Below are 16495 nucleotides of genomic sequence, written 5' to 3'. Positions count from 1 at the left end.
GGCCACATTTAGAACATAGAACAGAGAACACTACAGCACAGTACAGGCCCTTCGGCCCACAATGTTGTGCCGACATTCTATCCTGCTCTAAGATCTATCTAACCCTTCCCTCCCACATAGCCCTCCAGTTTTCTATCATTCATGTGCCTATTTAAGAGTTTCCTAAATGTCCCTAAGGTTTCTGCCTCGACCACCTCTGCCAGCAGTGCATTTGTGTAAAAAAACTTAGCTCTGACATCCCCCCAAAACAGTACCTTCCTCCAATCACCTTAAAATTATGCCTCCTTGTGTTAGCCATTTTCGCCCTGGGAAAAAGTCTGACTGTCCACTCAATCTTTTTCTCTTCTTCACTTTCTCTCACACAGACACACAAACCATATTAGTGATTCTAATGTTGATTATGGCCAAGAAACTGATGAATTTATTTAAATGTTATATCCTCCTAGCCACCTCCCTCCAGGTTAAGTGTTTTTCAGGAATGGTGAGATATGAAGGACGTATTGAAACAGAGCCAGGATAAAAAAATATGGTCTTTATACAGGAGGTAGAGGACAGAGGTGGGGAAATGAGGGAAGCCATTAAGTAACCCCAATGAGAGACAGACAGTTCTTCATGTAACTTTAAGATTTTGGAGCTAAAGTTGAGGTTGGGAAAACAACAGGCAATCATAACAGCAATAAAAATGACTCCACTGTGTATACAGAGGACATGCGTAATCTCATCCATGACCCAGGAAAGAGTACCTTTTCAAAATGTGTTAACTCAGTTACACAAATGATATTTAAAATGGCAACCAGCACTGAAGCATTGGGGCTGTAAACAAAATCTAGATAAACTATACATGAATGTATGTCTGAATGTTTGAATGGGAACCCTTGTCTGAAAGATGGTCTTTCAAACGTATTTCCTCTTCGTATTCAGCATCAATCACTGTTACGCTGAGAGCTGAAGTTCTTAACCCTTCATACTCTTATTTTTGATGTTGGAAATATTCACTTCTGCGTGCATACATTTTGATTTCATTTGAAATTTGAATCCTGGTGTTATATATTTTTTAACTGATTGTTTTAATGGTATGAATGTTTTGTGGGTTTGTGGTCTCAGATACTCCTTAAAAGTTGCCATATTTTTGAGGCCGAACACATTATATGCATTAATATTTCAAAGTTGTGTGAAGAATGTGTTTTTCATTAATTTGTTTTTTCTCAAGCTTGTACACACAGTCTTAGAAGGAATTTTGATACTTTTGAGCTTTAATACATTATATGGATTAATATTTCTAAATTGTATAAAAAGTATGATTTTTATTTAATTTTTTATTTCTCTGTTTGTACACTCAGTCTTAGAAGGAATTATGAAGTAATGAGTAAAGTTTAAAGTTTTAATTGCAAGCATTGGCATGTTTTCTTTTAACCAACTTGATAGTTGTGGGGAATTAGAGATAAGTGGTGGCATTGAAACTGAAATTCAAAGTTACCATTTTAAATAAACTAAACTTTAAAAAAATCAGACTACAGATAAGAAATTGCTTTTGTTTCATGCAGCCTAAATTAAAATGAGTAGTTTATTATTTAGTATTAATTGCAACATTCATTAAAGCACAGTTTAATTCAATTACTGCTGCCCACATCCTGCTCAGAGGTTTTGTGAGATGGGAGGGAATCACAGAACTTTATTCAAAAAGTACTATTAAATCAACATAACAGCCTAAAATAAAAATAAGGCAAAAAAAAGATTTGGTTCATTTCCAAAGATATAAGTGGTGGAATTTCTTCTATAAGTTGAGGGTGATTCTCTTTAAAAAGTTTCCATGCAGTCAGAAAGAGTCCACAAACTGTGTGAAATATCCACCCTTATTTTAACTTTCTTGTGCAAGAATGTTGAAGGTTTTGTTAATGTGGTTAACAATGTATGTAAATTTTCTTTGGTTTTACTTTGTTTCTATTTTCAGTTACCTGAAGAAACCCAAAGTCAATTGCAGAAAGAATGGCAACATGTTGTAATTTACTGGGTTATTCACAAGCATGTGCTTTCCGTCTCTCTATCTTTGTTTATTTCATGCCTTGTTTTATCAGTTAATAAGTATTGATCTGAGTTAAGTTTGGATGTAATAATAACCTGAATACAATTCCAGTTACCATGACTGTTGCAGGAGTTTCTAATTCCAGATATGAGATTCCCACAAACAATTTGAAGTAGTGTTTTGGGAGATATTCTGGAAACAATTGTGATGTAATCTCAAGTATTGCCCCATTATGAGAGTTTTTTTCCTTAGGTTAACAATATTTCTAATGGTTTCTGTTGTTCAAATGTGGAACCTTACATTAGATAGTTTAAAAAGTCTAGAACAAAAATAAAACAGTAAGTTTATAAATAAAATGCTGCCAGTGTGGATAAGCCAAAAGATAAGTTATCCTTTCCAATGATGATCTTGTTTAAGTTGTTTAATTTTAAATGGATAAATTAAAGCCCTAGGCTCTTAAACAACACCACAATGAATTCATATTTCCCCTTTTAAATAGGTAATAATAGTCCTTAAGAGTCTAGGATTAGAGTCATAGATTCCTACAGCATGGAAATACACCCTTCAGCTCACAGAGTCCATGCTGACCACCAACAACTAATTTACCTGAATCGTACACTAATCCTGTTTTTATTCTCCCCACATTTCCCCGAACTCACCAGTGTCTACCTTTCATCTACACATCAGGGGTAATTTACAGCAGCCAATTAACCTACCAACCTGCATGTCTTTGGGATGTGGGAGGGAACACATGTTGTCACAGGGAGAATGCGCAAACTCTGCAGCACAGAAGGTCAGTAGTGAACCTGGGTCACTAGAGCTTATGAGGCAGCAGCTCTGCTTGCTGTGGCACTGTGTCGTTCTCTGTGGAAGTGGTCTACTAACATCAAATGCAGAATAGTAACATTTTCAAGTTGTGTTTTGTCTGTCAGAGGCTTGGATTTAACACATTCAGAGTTGTTTTGTTTTTATTTTCTGGAACAAAAAATGCAAAGATAAATTTACCTTAAATCTAAGGGATTGACCAGATCTTGATTGCAATGAAATGAAAGTGCATTCTGCAGTTTTGCTGCTTATCAAGGAATATAGTTGTAATTGGGGAAACAAAACAAAATGTTGACCAAACCTAGAGTAGCTTTTTTTTAAGAAACAGGGGAGCACAATATATTGGTACAGTTCTGGAAAAGAAATAATCAAAGAGGGCTATGCTAGTACTTGATTATTTTAAAGGTGTTATGGAAATACTGTACTGGCATAAAAGTTTTTCCTGACTTCCTGAATCAGAAGAAATAGTAATAAAAAGTGAAGTTATTCCATCAATGGGAAGTTTTTGAAAATTGGTTTTGAATGCAATTAAATTGCCTGGATATACTTTACCAACAGATATTAGTTTGATTTTGAAATTTAAGTCAGGGAAGGTGTACCTAAGAATATCTGATTACTCTTCTCAGATATTATGTCTTTGTCTAAGAACATTTTAAGGGATCTCCATTTGATGACCTGACCACTGTCTGAGACATGATGGGACAAGCCTACATTTCCAGACACTTCTGTATTCTTTTTGAAGATCAACTGAAAACCAAAGATTGGCTTGTGCTAGATGACACAGGTACTATCATACTGGGATACTGTTGAGAATGTACAATTGTGATTAGTTGAGTGACATAATAAATCTCTGGAAATACACATGAACTTCCATGAAGCATAGTTGCTTGATAACCATATTTGTCAAGTGGCCAGTGTGGCTTAGGAAAGAGAGATATAACTGTTTATGGGATGGATACATTTAAAAAGCACAGAGAAACATTTTATGTCTATTTATGCAATAAGGCTTTATGACTTTCCTTGATTGCATCTGTTATTTACATTATGAAGTTAGCTTATGACCCCAGAATTAGTTAAATTTCTATATGAGCTATTGAGAGGGAAATGAGGACATTGAACTGGCATGAGGTGATAGACACACAATTTCAAGTTGACGCTTTGAGGCAGTAATGACTTCCCATTGGATAACATTTTTCAGGGCCACCTAATCATGACAATACAGAACTATGTAAAATTAGGAATACCACAAGGCAAGGAACCAGAATTTATGGGGACTAATGACACAAATTGCCAGTCTTAGAAATCGGACCGTACCTAATTCTTTATTTAGGTTAGAAAACATAGGGGTTAAGGGAGGAGGTGCCAGTAGTGGATTCCTGGCAGTACCCTTATAGTTGCACCAGATAGAAGAACCGTTTATTCTGGAGTTATATGGATAATAGGTATTAATTAAAAATGAGAACCGGCCTTCAAGAAATAAAACCTGTTCACATTTCATCTTCCACTGATACTTTAAGGCCATTGGAACCAGTCATTGGGTGTGAGACATTTCTGATTCTGTACCATCATATCTACGCAGGGGAAGACAACAGATGAATGGTCTTGTTAATTGGTGCTCATTAAAACCTTGATGATAAGCCATTAAGTGACCATCTCCTGTATTAACACATTCTTAAAGGCATATCCCTGCCACTTAATGCATAGTTCAGGACATGTTTTGTCATTTAATATTCTAGCTATTTGTATATTCAGGGAGCCATCCCTCAACACTGTAAGTAAAGAGTATATTTTGGATGGCTGGAGTTTATGCTCAGAAGCTCTCAGACCAGCTACCATTATGTGAATAAGCAAAGAGGTTTTCCCAGTAGAGATGTGCTCCCATTGTAAATATGTTATTCTGCAAAAGTTACCTGTCTGCACCCAAAATGTTAAAGTTAAATAGATAATTATAGCCATTGAAACTGTAGTTAACTGTTTATTGTTGACTTTGTGTACAAAAAGTATAAAATATCACTGTACTGTTGAGTGTGAGGAGAGGAGAAATAGATTCTCCAGAAGATCTGCTGTGTTGAATGAAGATCTTTTGTATCTCCTAGCTACAGCTTCCATGTGGCTCAGTTCAGCAGTCACAACTTTTGGGGGCTGCCCCAGATAGAAGAACTAACTTGGGTAGAACTCAATCTACAGGGATGCTTTACACATGTGGATATCTTAATATGCCCACATGATTTATAATGAATACTCAAAAGATGTGTTTTTTACTGGAATTAGAAGGGACTGAACTATACAATGGAAGTGATAGGTCCAGCAGGTATGAGAACTAGAACAGTCTATGCATAAAAAGGAAAATATTGCTTAGAGAGCTATTTTTACTACAGACTGCTTGAATGTGTAATTAACCCTGCAACCTACTGCATTACACCTGTGAAAACCGCAAACATAGGAGGAAAACATTTTTGCAATGGCCACACACAAACAAAATTTAACAAGTGAAAGATGGCCTAAATATAAATCTGGAGGATTATGTTGCTAAATTTGGCATAACATCCCTGAACTACTATCTTAACAACCTTAATGAGTCAAATGAATTCCTCACAACAACATTGCTCCACGTAAGAGAAGGAATTTCCACACACACAAGGGACTTGACACACCAATAGGACAGATAGCTAAACATTGAGTTCTCTGAATGATTTCACACTTATTGATTATAAATCAGTACATAAATCTAATATGTTTATTTATTCAACACCTGCTATTTGAAGAATCTGCTGTGCCAAATGAGATCGTAATTAAATGCAATTACAGGACAAATCTCTGGAAAATAAGTAAATGAGTAAGTTGAAATTTTATCAGAATGTAGTTTGGGGTCAGGCATAAAAAAACCTTGCTCTCAGGAGAAAGGTTTAGCAAGAAGAAGCTTAAACAAATAGTGTAGTGTTTTAAATATATAACCTGTTTCTGAAATACTTTAATATTTTAATCATTACTGTCACAGAGCAATATTTCAATAGATTGTTAAAACAACTGCTGCAAAAGGTATTAACGAACAAGATGCTGGAAGAACTCAGCTGGTCAGGCAGCATCTGTGGAGGGAAATGGACAGTCGACATTTCAGGTCGAGACCCTTCATCCGGTCTGAAAGATAGAGGGGAGATGACCTGTATAAAAAGGTGGAGGGAAGGGGTGGAGCAAGAGCTAGCAAGTGATAGGTGAAGAAGGGTGATAGGCAGATGGAGGAGGGAGGAGTGGGAATAGCGCCAGAAGCTGGGAGGTGATAGGTGGAAGTGACAAAGGGCTCCACAGATGCTGCCTGACCCACTGAGATCCTCCAGCATCTTGTGTGTTGCTGCAGATTCCAGCATCTGCAGTCTCTTGTCTGCAATATGTATTAATCTAATATTAACATGGCATAAGGTTTAGAAGAAAAGCATGAAGATTAATTAAGTCAAGATCGATGCTCACTGCAGTGAAGGCATTGAAGCACAAATGTGTTTAAGACTTGTGAATGTGAAAGAATGTGCTGGTGATATGCTTGAATTAGGAACAAGATTTTAATTGAACATACTGATACCCCACATTGGTTACCCAGAAGAGTGCTGATTCCAGTCTCACACCTAAATACCACCTGTACTTTATAAAAGACATCTGCTAGGGCTGCATGCTGCTGTGCTGGGAATCTGATGTGAACCCTGTGTTATGATGGCATTCACACATCAATGAAATGGTGTTCTCAGAGTTTCATGGCCTGTGAGTGCTGGTGCTGAGCAGGCTGGAGGGAGCAGCATCGTCACTCAGTGCTAAAGTGTGGGGCTCAGGGATGTATCCTAGACAGCATGATAAATGTAGGCCATTGGTCAGGACAGGCAGCAGCTGTTCCATATATTGACAGACCATCTAGATCCGATGCCATAGAGAAATCTCTGGGCTGGGGAACATTGTGCAGCGAAACAAAGAGGGGGGGAGACAGCAGTTTCCATCACACGCAACAAGAGAAGCTGAGGGAAACTGCAGGTTGTGAATATTCTGTCAATACATGGAGTAGCCTCTGCTAGTCCCCAGCAATGGCCCAGATCAAGAGTAGGTCAGTCTGAGTAAAAAGGAACAAGACTGTATAAATTAAATAGAGGGATAAGATAGCTCAGAAGGCTCTAAATTACTATGAAAGAGCAAAGGGGTAATATGTATAAAAGTACATCACAGAGAGAGAAAGTACCACCAAGAAGGAGAGAATGTGCAGTTAATGAAACACATCAAGAAGAGACTGTGCCTGTCACTCAGAGGGCAGGCCTCTGAGGTTTCAAGGAAAAGCCTGTGATTTTCACCTTTATTAAGTAGTGCTTCTTTGTACTGCATGTACCTTATTTATAAATCTGTTGTGCTTATAACTAATATATCTATACCCATTGTGATTTGCTGTAGTCACAAACAAGTTTCTTCGGTTAGATTAAAATGCAAGTAGAAAAAAAAACCTATAATAGGTGAAGTTTTACATACTTGCCTTCTTTTTGACTGGCTGTAGACCTTGTTCATCAGCCTTGAGATTCAGGTAGACCCAAGGCACATCTGCTCCTTTTGAGTAACATATTGTGTTTGTAGAGTCTCTGCAGGACTTGTTCCAGAATCACAAAGTTTTCTTGCTCCATGATAATTACAACTAAAACATGAGCCTGATCCAACATAGGCATCTGACATTGTGCTGCAATATTTGAACCATTGTGAAATATCTTAGGGGCCAACTTGACTCAGCAAGGTACTATGTGTATACAGAACTATAATATACATTTCTTATCAGAAAGTGCTGGCTTTCTGTGTCCACATTTGGTTAAGTATGCAAAAGAATTATATTTGTAAAAAAAACTTTGCATCAGTCAGCTCAGCATGCAAATTCTATGCAGTTAGAACATTTCATTTTCCACAGCCTGATAGACAGTAACTTTATAATGTTTATGTACTTAATGAGGTCATGGTGCCAAAGTCACAGTCACTTATTAATAGCTGATACTAAATACACTGTACTCAGACTTCTAAAAATACAAAAGAACATTATTTTCATATATATAACTACAGATTTAACTGTATCATGGGTCTCTTGCATTTCCTCTAAAGCTGCCTCATATTCTACAATAATATCCTCTTCAAGCACATGTTGGGAATCATAACTGGGCCTATTTTCCGCTCTTTTTATTCCAATAGTTGCCTCTGTTCAAGTTTGAACTGAATTTTATGATCATTATCAAACTGGAAATTGGTGTCTCACATTTACAGTAGCTACAAACGTTAACCAAAAACATTCAAGTCCTCAGATCAAATTGTTTCTTGAAGGATGATATGAGAAAATGATGTTGTCCATTTCCAGTGCTGTTATCTTTGCTACTTTGTCCCATACTCTGGTTCTGAGACCATATTGGCACTTCTTACATTTGGGTTGAGCATAATCGAATGCAGCTTCATATTCATATATTTGTGCATTTTCAATCTTTTGACTAATTGTGTATCTTCTTTGGATGCATGATCCTCAATGTCAAAATCCTGCAAATTTCTGGAAACTTGCCTTGCTTCAGGCGCTCTCATGTGTCTTGTCCTTGGTAATCTAGCCATCTTCAACAGTTACCTTTAGAATTTTGTTAGTCACATCAGTAGAAAGATCTTGATTAGTTAGAATCTTGCTGGATCCACTGCTGCTTATCTGTCCTCAAATCAAGGAATATCAGCTTCACAGTTCTGCTGTTTATTTTGTTTATTTGAATATTAATGTCACACTGTGGTGGTATTCTTTTGGCTTTCTGAATAGACTATAATTGGACAATTACAAATCCTTTGTGCTTGCCATCTTTTTTTTGTATTTTGATCCATAATGAACAATGTGTTGAGTTGTTTAACATATAATTAATTACTGTTGTTAATTTGGCCTCTATTTTGCATTGAAAGGATTTTTGTTGCCAGTAACAATGGACCAACCCATGACAGCTGTTTCAGTGCTGTTTCTGCAGCCCAATGCATTATGTTCCTGAACCATCAAGGAAGACAAGGATTCTGATGGTAAATAGAATTTTCAAAACTTTACTTCAGTCTTTCCAAAGACTGGCAACACACTAGACTAGCAGACACAAGAGATTGCAGATGCTGGGATCTGGAGCAAAAAAAATGAAACTGCTGGAGGACTGATGCAGGATCTCAACCCGAAATGTTGACTATCCCTTTGCCTCCACAGATTCTGCTTGTCCCACTGGGTTCATCCAGTTTGTTTATTTTTACACTAGACTAGCACCCTGTTGAGTGCAAGTATGCCACCGATTCTCCTAAATGCAATGACAGGATATTTTGGACTTGTTCCGATTTGAGTATATTGCATGATGATTTGAATCCAGTCAAGCCTGTTTAGTCATCCAATTACTACAGTAGATCTACATTTGCAGTCTAACACCATCAATGGAAAATCAAGTTTTTGCAAACAATGACTGTCACCTGACCCACTGTAAATCAAAATACCCAAGTGCCTTAGTATTTCACTTGTGTGTGTGTGGCACTATATTGCTGTTAATTTATGGGATTCTGCTGCCTTTTACCATGTGTCTCTTCCCTTGATTGAACAGCCTGCAACAGTATCAATACTCATTTCTGACCTTTGAACATTTACCTTCATAGCAGTCTTAAACATCACTGTTGTTTGTCTTTCAGCCACCTCAGATAGCACAAATGCTGTTTAAAAGCATTCCTTATTGTTCTCAGTTACCTCAAGTGTGCAGAACACTCTTCATGCTCACTTCTTAAAGTTGCTTCCTTGACATTTGAATCCTTGTGGATTTTAATTGTCTATATTTGCTATGTTTTTTCTGGCTTTGCGGACCAGCATTATACAATGAAAACATTGAGCTGCTTTGAATGGACACAATTAGGCTAAATGTTTGCCCTGATAAAAGTAACAGATTTTCTTGATTTTTGAATGCACACGGCTGAGCTGCAAATGAAAACAGTTTTTGTTCTCTTTTCATATTCAGATGATGAGGTTTTCCTTCTGAGATGGTCCTTCTTGTCAGGTATGTGGGTCTGAAGAATGAGACAATGCTAGTGCTGCTCATATTGTTTTATTCACAGCATGCATCTGCATTTTTGCCTCTTGAGATGAATGGAATTTCATTGCATTTTCTGACACAAATTCCATGTCTGAGCAATCTTATTTATAAATTCAAATGTGAGTGAAAGTTCCTCTCTAGTCCAGAAGAGATGCCCTTAACCCTGGCATTAGGCACTAACAACATACATAGGACTTTTTGGAAGTGATATCTCCAGATTATTACCTGAGCACATGCAAATTGGCAGAGACTAAATCATTGTTCATTGTTGGGGGAAACAGAGAGCTGTTCCATTGGGATGGGCTTTATTTGAACTGTGCTGAGACCAGTGTCCTGACAAATTAATAACTAGGGTTATAGACAAGGTGTTAAACTGATTAGAGAAGAGGGTTCAAATGACAGAAGTTTAATAAATCAAAAAGAAATGAGAGCAGCAACACAGGGTAGTGAAGGGGTGAGTGAAAATCAAAGCAAAGCAGGATGGGGCAGAAAATTAAGCAAAAGTGTGCAGCAGATATTGAATCCAGAGTTAGTAAAAATTGTAAAAAGTCAAAGCTCAAGGCTCTTTATCTGAATGTAGAACTTGTAACAAGACTGATGGGTTGATGGCGCAAATATAAATAAATGAATTTGAATAACTATTCAGAGAGCTGGATGCAAGGTGACCAGGCCTGTCACCTTCATATTCCAGGTTATTCAATGTTCCCAAAGAATTGGCAAAAAGGGAAAGGAGGTAAGGTTGAATTGTTCCTCAAGGAAGTCATCAGTGTGGTAGTGATACAGGTGTAATGGATGTGAAATCACGATCCAATGTATCAGAGAGGAAATAAACAATAGCAGGAAAACAAAAGACACACATGGGAGTGGTCTATAGGCCCCAAACTGTTGCCTCACAATGGGAAATACCAAAGGCATGCAAGAAGGAAACCGTAATTATCATGGGTGATTTTAATCTGCATGTTGATTGGACTAATCAAACTGACAAGGGTACCATGGAAGAGGAATTTGTGGAATGCATCAGGGATTGTTTCTTAGATCGATCCATCATTAAAAAGAAATCTTGTAGATAAGGATTCTTTGGGGAATCATGATCACTGCAATGGTAGTTTGAGATACAGTTTGAGAGTGGTTACCTTGGGTCCAAGACTACTATCTTTCTGGGAGGGTACCAGCGGATTGGAAACTGCAAGTATGACACCTTTTATCAATTTGGGAGGGTGACAAATAGTGGGAAACCATAAATCAGTTAGCTTAACATCTGTTGTTGGAAAGATGCTGGAGTCTACAATCAGGGACATATTAGGTAGTCATTTAGAGAAGCTTAATGCAAAGAAACCACGTCAACATGGTTATAGAAAGGAAAATCATGTTTGATGAATTTTCCAGAGCTTTCCAAGGATGTAATAAGCAGAAATATTAAGAAGAAAATCTGTAGATGTGCATTTGGATTTCCTGAAAACACTTGATAGGGCATCACATAAAGGGCTGGTGCACAAGATAAAAGCTCACAGTATTGGGAGAAGTGTATTAGCATGCATTGAAGACAGGGTCAGAACCAAAAGGTATTTTTCAGAATGGAAAGATGGCAACCAGTGGAGTGCAAGAAGGATCAATTTTTGCCTCTCAATTTTTCACTATCTGTATTAATAACATGGAGGAGGAGGCAGAGTATAAAGTATCCAAGTTTGCTGATGACATGAAAATAGGTGGAAGCCATACTGCAATGAGGATATTTGGCCTCTGCAACGGAATATTGACAGGTTGAGTGAGTGGGCAAAAATTTTAAAAAAAGATATTAATGTAGGAAAATATGAGATCATGCACTTTGGTCAGAGGAATCAAAGGTAGACTATTATCTAACAGTAAAGAGACTACAAATGAATGGAATATAGAGGGATCTAGGTATTCTTGTGCAAGGAACACAACAAGCTCAAATGACATCTATAAATTCGCCGATGATACCACTGTTGTTGGCAGAATCTCAGATGGCAACGAGGAGGCGTACAGGAGTGAAATAGATTGGTTGGTTGAGTGGTGTCACAACAACAATCTCGCACTCAACATCAGCAAGACCAAGGAAATGATTGTGGACTTCAGGAAGGGGAAGTTGGGAGAACACACACCAGTCTTCATTGAGGGGTCAGCGGTGGAAAGGGTGAGCAGCTTCAAGTTCCTGGACGTCAACATCTCAGATGATCTATCTTGGGCCCAACACATTGATGCAATCACACAAAGAAGGCACACCAGCGGCTCTACTTCATTACGAGTTTGAGGAGATTTGGTATGTCACCAAAGACTCTTGCAAATTTCTAGGGATATATGATGGAGAGCATTCTGACTGGTTGCATCACTGCCTGGTATGGAGGCTCCAATGTGCAGGAGCGAAAGAGGTTGCAGAGGGTTGTAGACTCAGGCAGCTTCATCACGGGCACAACCCCCCCCCCCCCCCCCACCATCGGGAACATCGTCAAGAGGCAGTGCCTCAAGAAGACAGCATCCATCATTAAGGAGCCTCACCACCTGGGACATGCCCTCTTCATGTTACTACCACGGGGGACCCACACTCAACATTTCAGGAACAGCTTTTTCCCCTCTGCTATCAGATTTCTGAACGGCCCATGAACCCATGAACACTACCTCATTATTCCTCTTTTGCACTTTTTAAAAATTTATTTTTGTAACTTATAGTAATTTTTTATGTCTTTTTGTCTTGCACTATACTGCTGCCACAAAACAACAAATTTCACAATGTATGTCAGTGATATTAAACCTGATTCTGACAAGGTATCATGCAGGTAATTAAAGTCTGCTGAGAGCAACACTGTCAAAGCTTGGCATTTATTTCCCATTCCTTGTTACACTGAAGAGGCAGTGTCTGTTTAAGCTGCTCAATCTGTGAACTTTAAAATATTAGAACTGATGGACAGCCAGAATCTTTTTCCCAAGGAAGAAATGTCAAACGAGAGGGCATAGCTTTAAGGTAAAGGGGGGGGGGGGGGGGAGATTTTAAAGGGGAATGTGGAGGGCAAATTTTTTTTTACACAGAGTGGTATGTGCCTGTGGAACATGCTGCCAGGAGTGGTAGTGGAAGCAGATACTATAGTGGTGTTCAAGAGGCTTTTAGGCAGGCACATGGATGTGCAGGACAGGTATGAATCATGTACAAACAGAAGGGATTAGTTTAATTTGGCTTCATTCTTGGCACAGACACTGTGGGCCAAAGGGGCAGTTCCTGTGCTGTACTGCTCTATGATGGACATGCTGATTTGATATTCCAAAAGAGTTCTACTATAAGCCTGTGTTGCAGCAATGGACTTTTAAATATTGAGAGAATCAAGAGTTGGTGCAGCTAAGTGAAGCAGAGATAAAATATCAGCCATAATCTTACTGAATGATGGATAGGCATGAGGGGCTGAATGGTCTACTCCTGCTTCTAATTCTTATGTTCTTAATAAAGCTGCATCCAATCTATTCACCACAGATTTAAAATTAATCTTGACCCAGCTGCTGATTAATTGAATTAATTCTTTTATCTACATATACATCATAGAGTTGATAAGTGCCTGTATGCCAATCTGCATCACATCTCTGATACATTGGGAAGGTGTGTCATCCAGTGAAAATGCTATACCTTTTTATGATGTTGTCAAATTTCAATCTGGGATAAGTATGAAGATTTTGGCAAACAAAGTCTGACACCTACATAATCCATGGGAGTGACTATTGGTAGTTTTAACTGTTGGAGTCTGGAATGAAAAAGTGTTAAAGGAATTGAAAGCTGTAAAGTTCATTGTTTACAGCACAGTTATCACGTACCAGCAACACCTCCCACTCCCTCTTGTGAATAATTCTCTCTATATAAAAACAACAAAGGGAAACAGGAGAGCTCATACGTGGTAGAGAACTCTCAGCATGGAATATACGCTGGACCAACTTTGCTTTTCCTTCCGTTTGTAAAATGAAAAAAATTACAGCGCCGCGCTGCCAGTATTTGCAATAATATTGCCGTGATCCTATGGGATGTAATTAATAATTTAATATACATATTCAAAGGATATGGAGGTGTTTACATTTTGTGGCGTAGGAACCACGTAATAGGATTGTGACTGGGTAGTATGCTATTGCCATCTACCACCCACATTATCCAGAAAGCGTTGACTCTCCCTATCGATTGGGAATTTTACCCAAATTTTTATTCGGTAAATATCAGCGAAGAGAAAATAGGTATCTTCTTAGGGTCTCATAACACAAACGCCATTATACACAGTATGTCATGTGGGTTGTGATGACATATGTCTCAAATGACATCGTATTTACGTTAACAACCTCCCGCCCCTGTCTTTACATTCAGTGCAAGAGGATACAGCATTTTCCCTCCGCCGTCCTGTCGCCAACCTCCCCCTCGTCAACCTCATGCCACTCACACAGGCGCTCGTCCTCTCCGGAAATTACCGAAGGTTGACGGGTCTCTTGTTCCGGAGATTTCCGAACGCACCTTCCGAATAGGTCGGAGTCATTGTTGCCGTGGGGATCCTCAGACCCTGTAGTCATTATCCATCGGCATCTTTTATTTATTTGTTTTCCTCCTCATTGAGTTGGATCCGACCTGCTCTTTTTTTAAAAAAACCTCTTTCTGGCCTTTACCACTCTTTAAGCAAGAGCAGATATCGACCACACAGAGAGCTTGATCGCAACGAACCCGGCAGTTGCGTTCATTTGCCGCCAGTCGGGTCGACGTGCACGAGCCGGATCGAGCACGAGGTTTGCGTGCGCGGCCCCGCGCCTCAGCGTCGAAGGTGATTCCGAGACCTCTATCCGGAAGTGGTGGCGCGGAGGCTGCTGGGAGGCCCGGCTGCAGCCGCGAGGTGACGGGTGGATAATGGCGGAGGCAGCGGCGGCCATGGGGACGGTGGCAGCAGGGACGGCAGCAGCTGCGGCTCCAGCAGGAGGTGGAGGTGGTGGAGGAGTCGGTTGGACTAAACAGGTTACGTGCAGGTAAAAAAACGATAATTTAATATAGATCCCAGAGTTCTTATTCGCTGGCATGTGGATTATTTGCAAGCAGCACAATGATAAACGACCTATTTAGTGGCGATCTGTTTAAAGCTGAAAACTCGACAGTCCCAGAGAAAGCCAGTGGAGCAGTCCTCATTCAGACGAGGACTTGCCTTCCCTGGTTGTTTGGCTTCAGACAAAGCTTGCGGCACACAAATTTTTAGATTTTTGGAGGTGTCAGGAAGAAATTGTGCCGATGGGTGTCGGTTAAACTCTCCTGATTTGGATATTTTAAAATATTCTAAATGACTGATGAAGGCGAAACGTAATTTCATTTTTATTTTAAAAAAATTCTCTTTAAAAAAAGTGTTTTTATTGATTGTGAAATGCTTTTGGGACTAGTTTAAAAACTTTGAGGGGAAGGAAGAAATATCTTCTGTTTTGACGTGACGTCATGTCAACCAAAAACCGCAGTGAGCTGGAGTTCTTTCAATTGATCTTAAATATTAAATTTACATTACACGTGTGCGTTTAAACCGTCATCAACATTTCCTGTAATTTTTCACTAAATATTTCGATGAAATGGCACCGTTTTTGTTTTACTGCACATTTCACTGAGAGAATTGGTAGGTGAACTTTTTTTAAGTTATATGCGCCCAAAAATACGTTGTCGAATTTAGATGCGGTAGGTTTTTGAGAACTTGGAGAAGAATTAGACTCTCGTGAATTAAACATTCATAATCCTAAATTTGAAAATGTGATTGGAGTATCACCTTTTTATAGGTGGAATTGTAAAAGGACTTTGACAGTTTAGTGAGCAGAACTGCACCATATGGAATTCAAAACAGGAAAATGTGCGATGATTTTTCTTAAATGAAAACTGAATAAAAAAAACATTCTAAGTGGTAAGAAACTGGTAAATGTGGATGAGAGAAATTTAAGGACCAGGTACAGAAATTAAGAATAAGTAATCTAGTACAAAAAAATTTAATAGAAATTTGGCCTTTATCCCAAAAGAGCTGGCAATCAAAGTGGAAATTGTTACAATTGTATAGACCCGTGATTAAACTTAATCTGGAATACCACAATTAATTATGGGTCCTGCACTTCATGAGAGAGATGGTAGAGCAAAGGCTTATCTGATAGATGTGGCTAAAAGTATTTAATGATGAATACAAATTGTAAAGTCTTGGCTTGTATCTTGAATAGAATTCAAGGATTAATCAAATTAGGGTATCAACGGAGTTGATAGATTAGATGGAGATAATGTTTTTTTGGTGGGTGAGTTCCTAAATATTTGAGATTAATGTCAGGAAGCACTCTTCAGTGGAAATCTGGAACACTATCTCCAAAAAATTTAGGGCAATTAAATATTTTGGAACTGAAATTGACAGATTGTGTTGATTTGTAACTTTTAACATGGTAAATGGAGTTAAGGTGGAGATTAGTCTGATTTGATTGAATAATATAACAGACTCAAAGGGTTGAATGACCTACTTCTGTGCCTATGTTATAACCAAGTGTGAAAAACTGAGAAAATTTAGAAAACTGAGTTTACCATTTGTAAAGACACCTT

General features: G+C 38.5%; 2 protein-coding genes across 5 annotated transcripts in view; one reads left to right on the top strand and one right to left on the bottom strand.

Annotated features, from left to right (window-relative positions):
• Positions 1 to 14638, bottom strand: part of ttc38 (tetratricopeptide repeat domain 38) — a 59495-nt gene extending 44857 nt beyond the window's left edge. The window contains exon 1 of one of the 4 annotated variants that reach the window (XM_052029850.1): positions 14377 to 14638. In XM_052029850.1, coding sequence (XP_051885810.1) covers positions 14377 to 14475 — 99 coding nt within the window. In that variant the 5' untranslated portion in view covers positions 14476 to 14638. Of the gene's footprint in view, positions 1 to 14348 lie in introns of all 4 variants that reach the window. The other 3 variants (XM_052029853.1, XM_052029860.1, XM_052029861.1) reach the window with 3 other exon arrangements.
• A 27-nt stretch (positions 14639 to 14665) lies between these two features.
• Positions 14666 to 16495, top strand: part of mkrn1 (makorin, ring finger protein, 1) — a 79640-nt gene continuing 77810 nt past the window's right edge. Inside the window, exon 1 of the mRNA XM_052029863.1 lies at positions 14666 to 14919. Coding sequence (XP_051885823.1) covers positions 14804 to 14919 — 116 coding nt within the window. The 5' untranslated portion in view covers positions 14666 to 14803. The remainder of the gene's footprint in view (positions 14920 to 16495) is intronic.

The sequence above is a fragment of the Pristis pectinata genome, chromosome 15 (genome assembly GCF_009764475.1).
Source record: "Pristis pectinata isolate sPriPec2 chromosome 15, sPriPec2.1.pri, whole genome shotgun sequence".
In the NCBI taxonomy this organism is placed as follows: Eukaryota; Metazoa; Chordata; class Chondrichthyes; order Rhinopristiformes; family Pristidae; genus Pristis; species Pristis pectinata.
The sequence above is the reverse complement of the archived record's forward strand: the minus strand, read 5'-3'. Positions and strand labels throughout refer to the sequence as shown.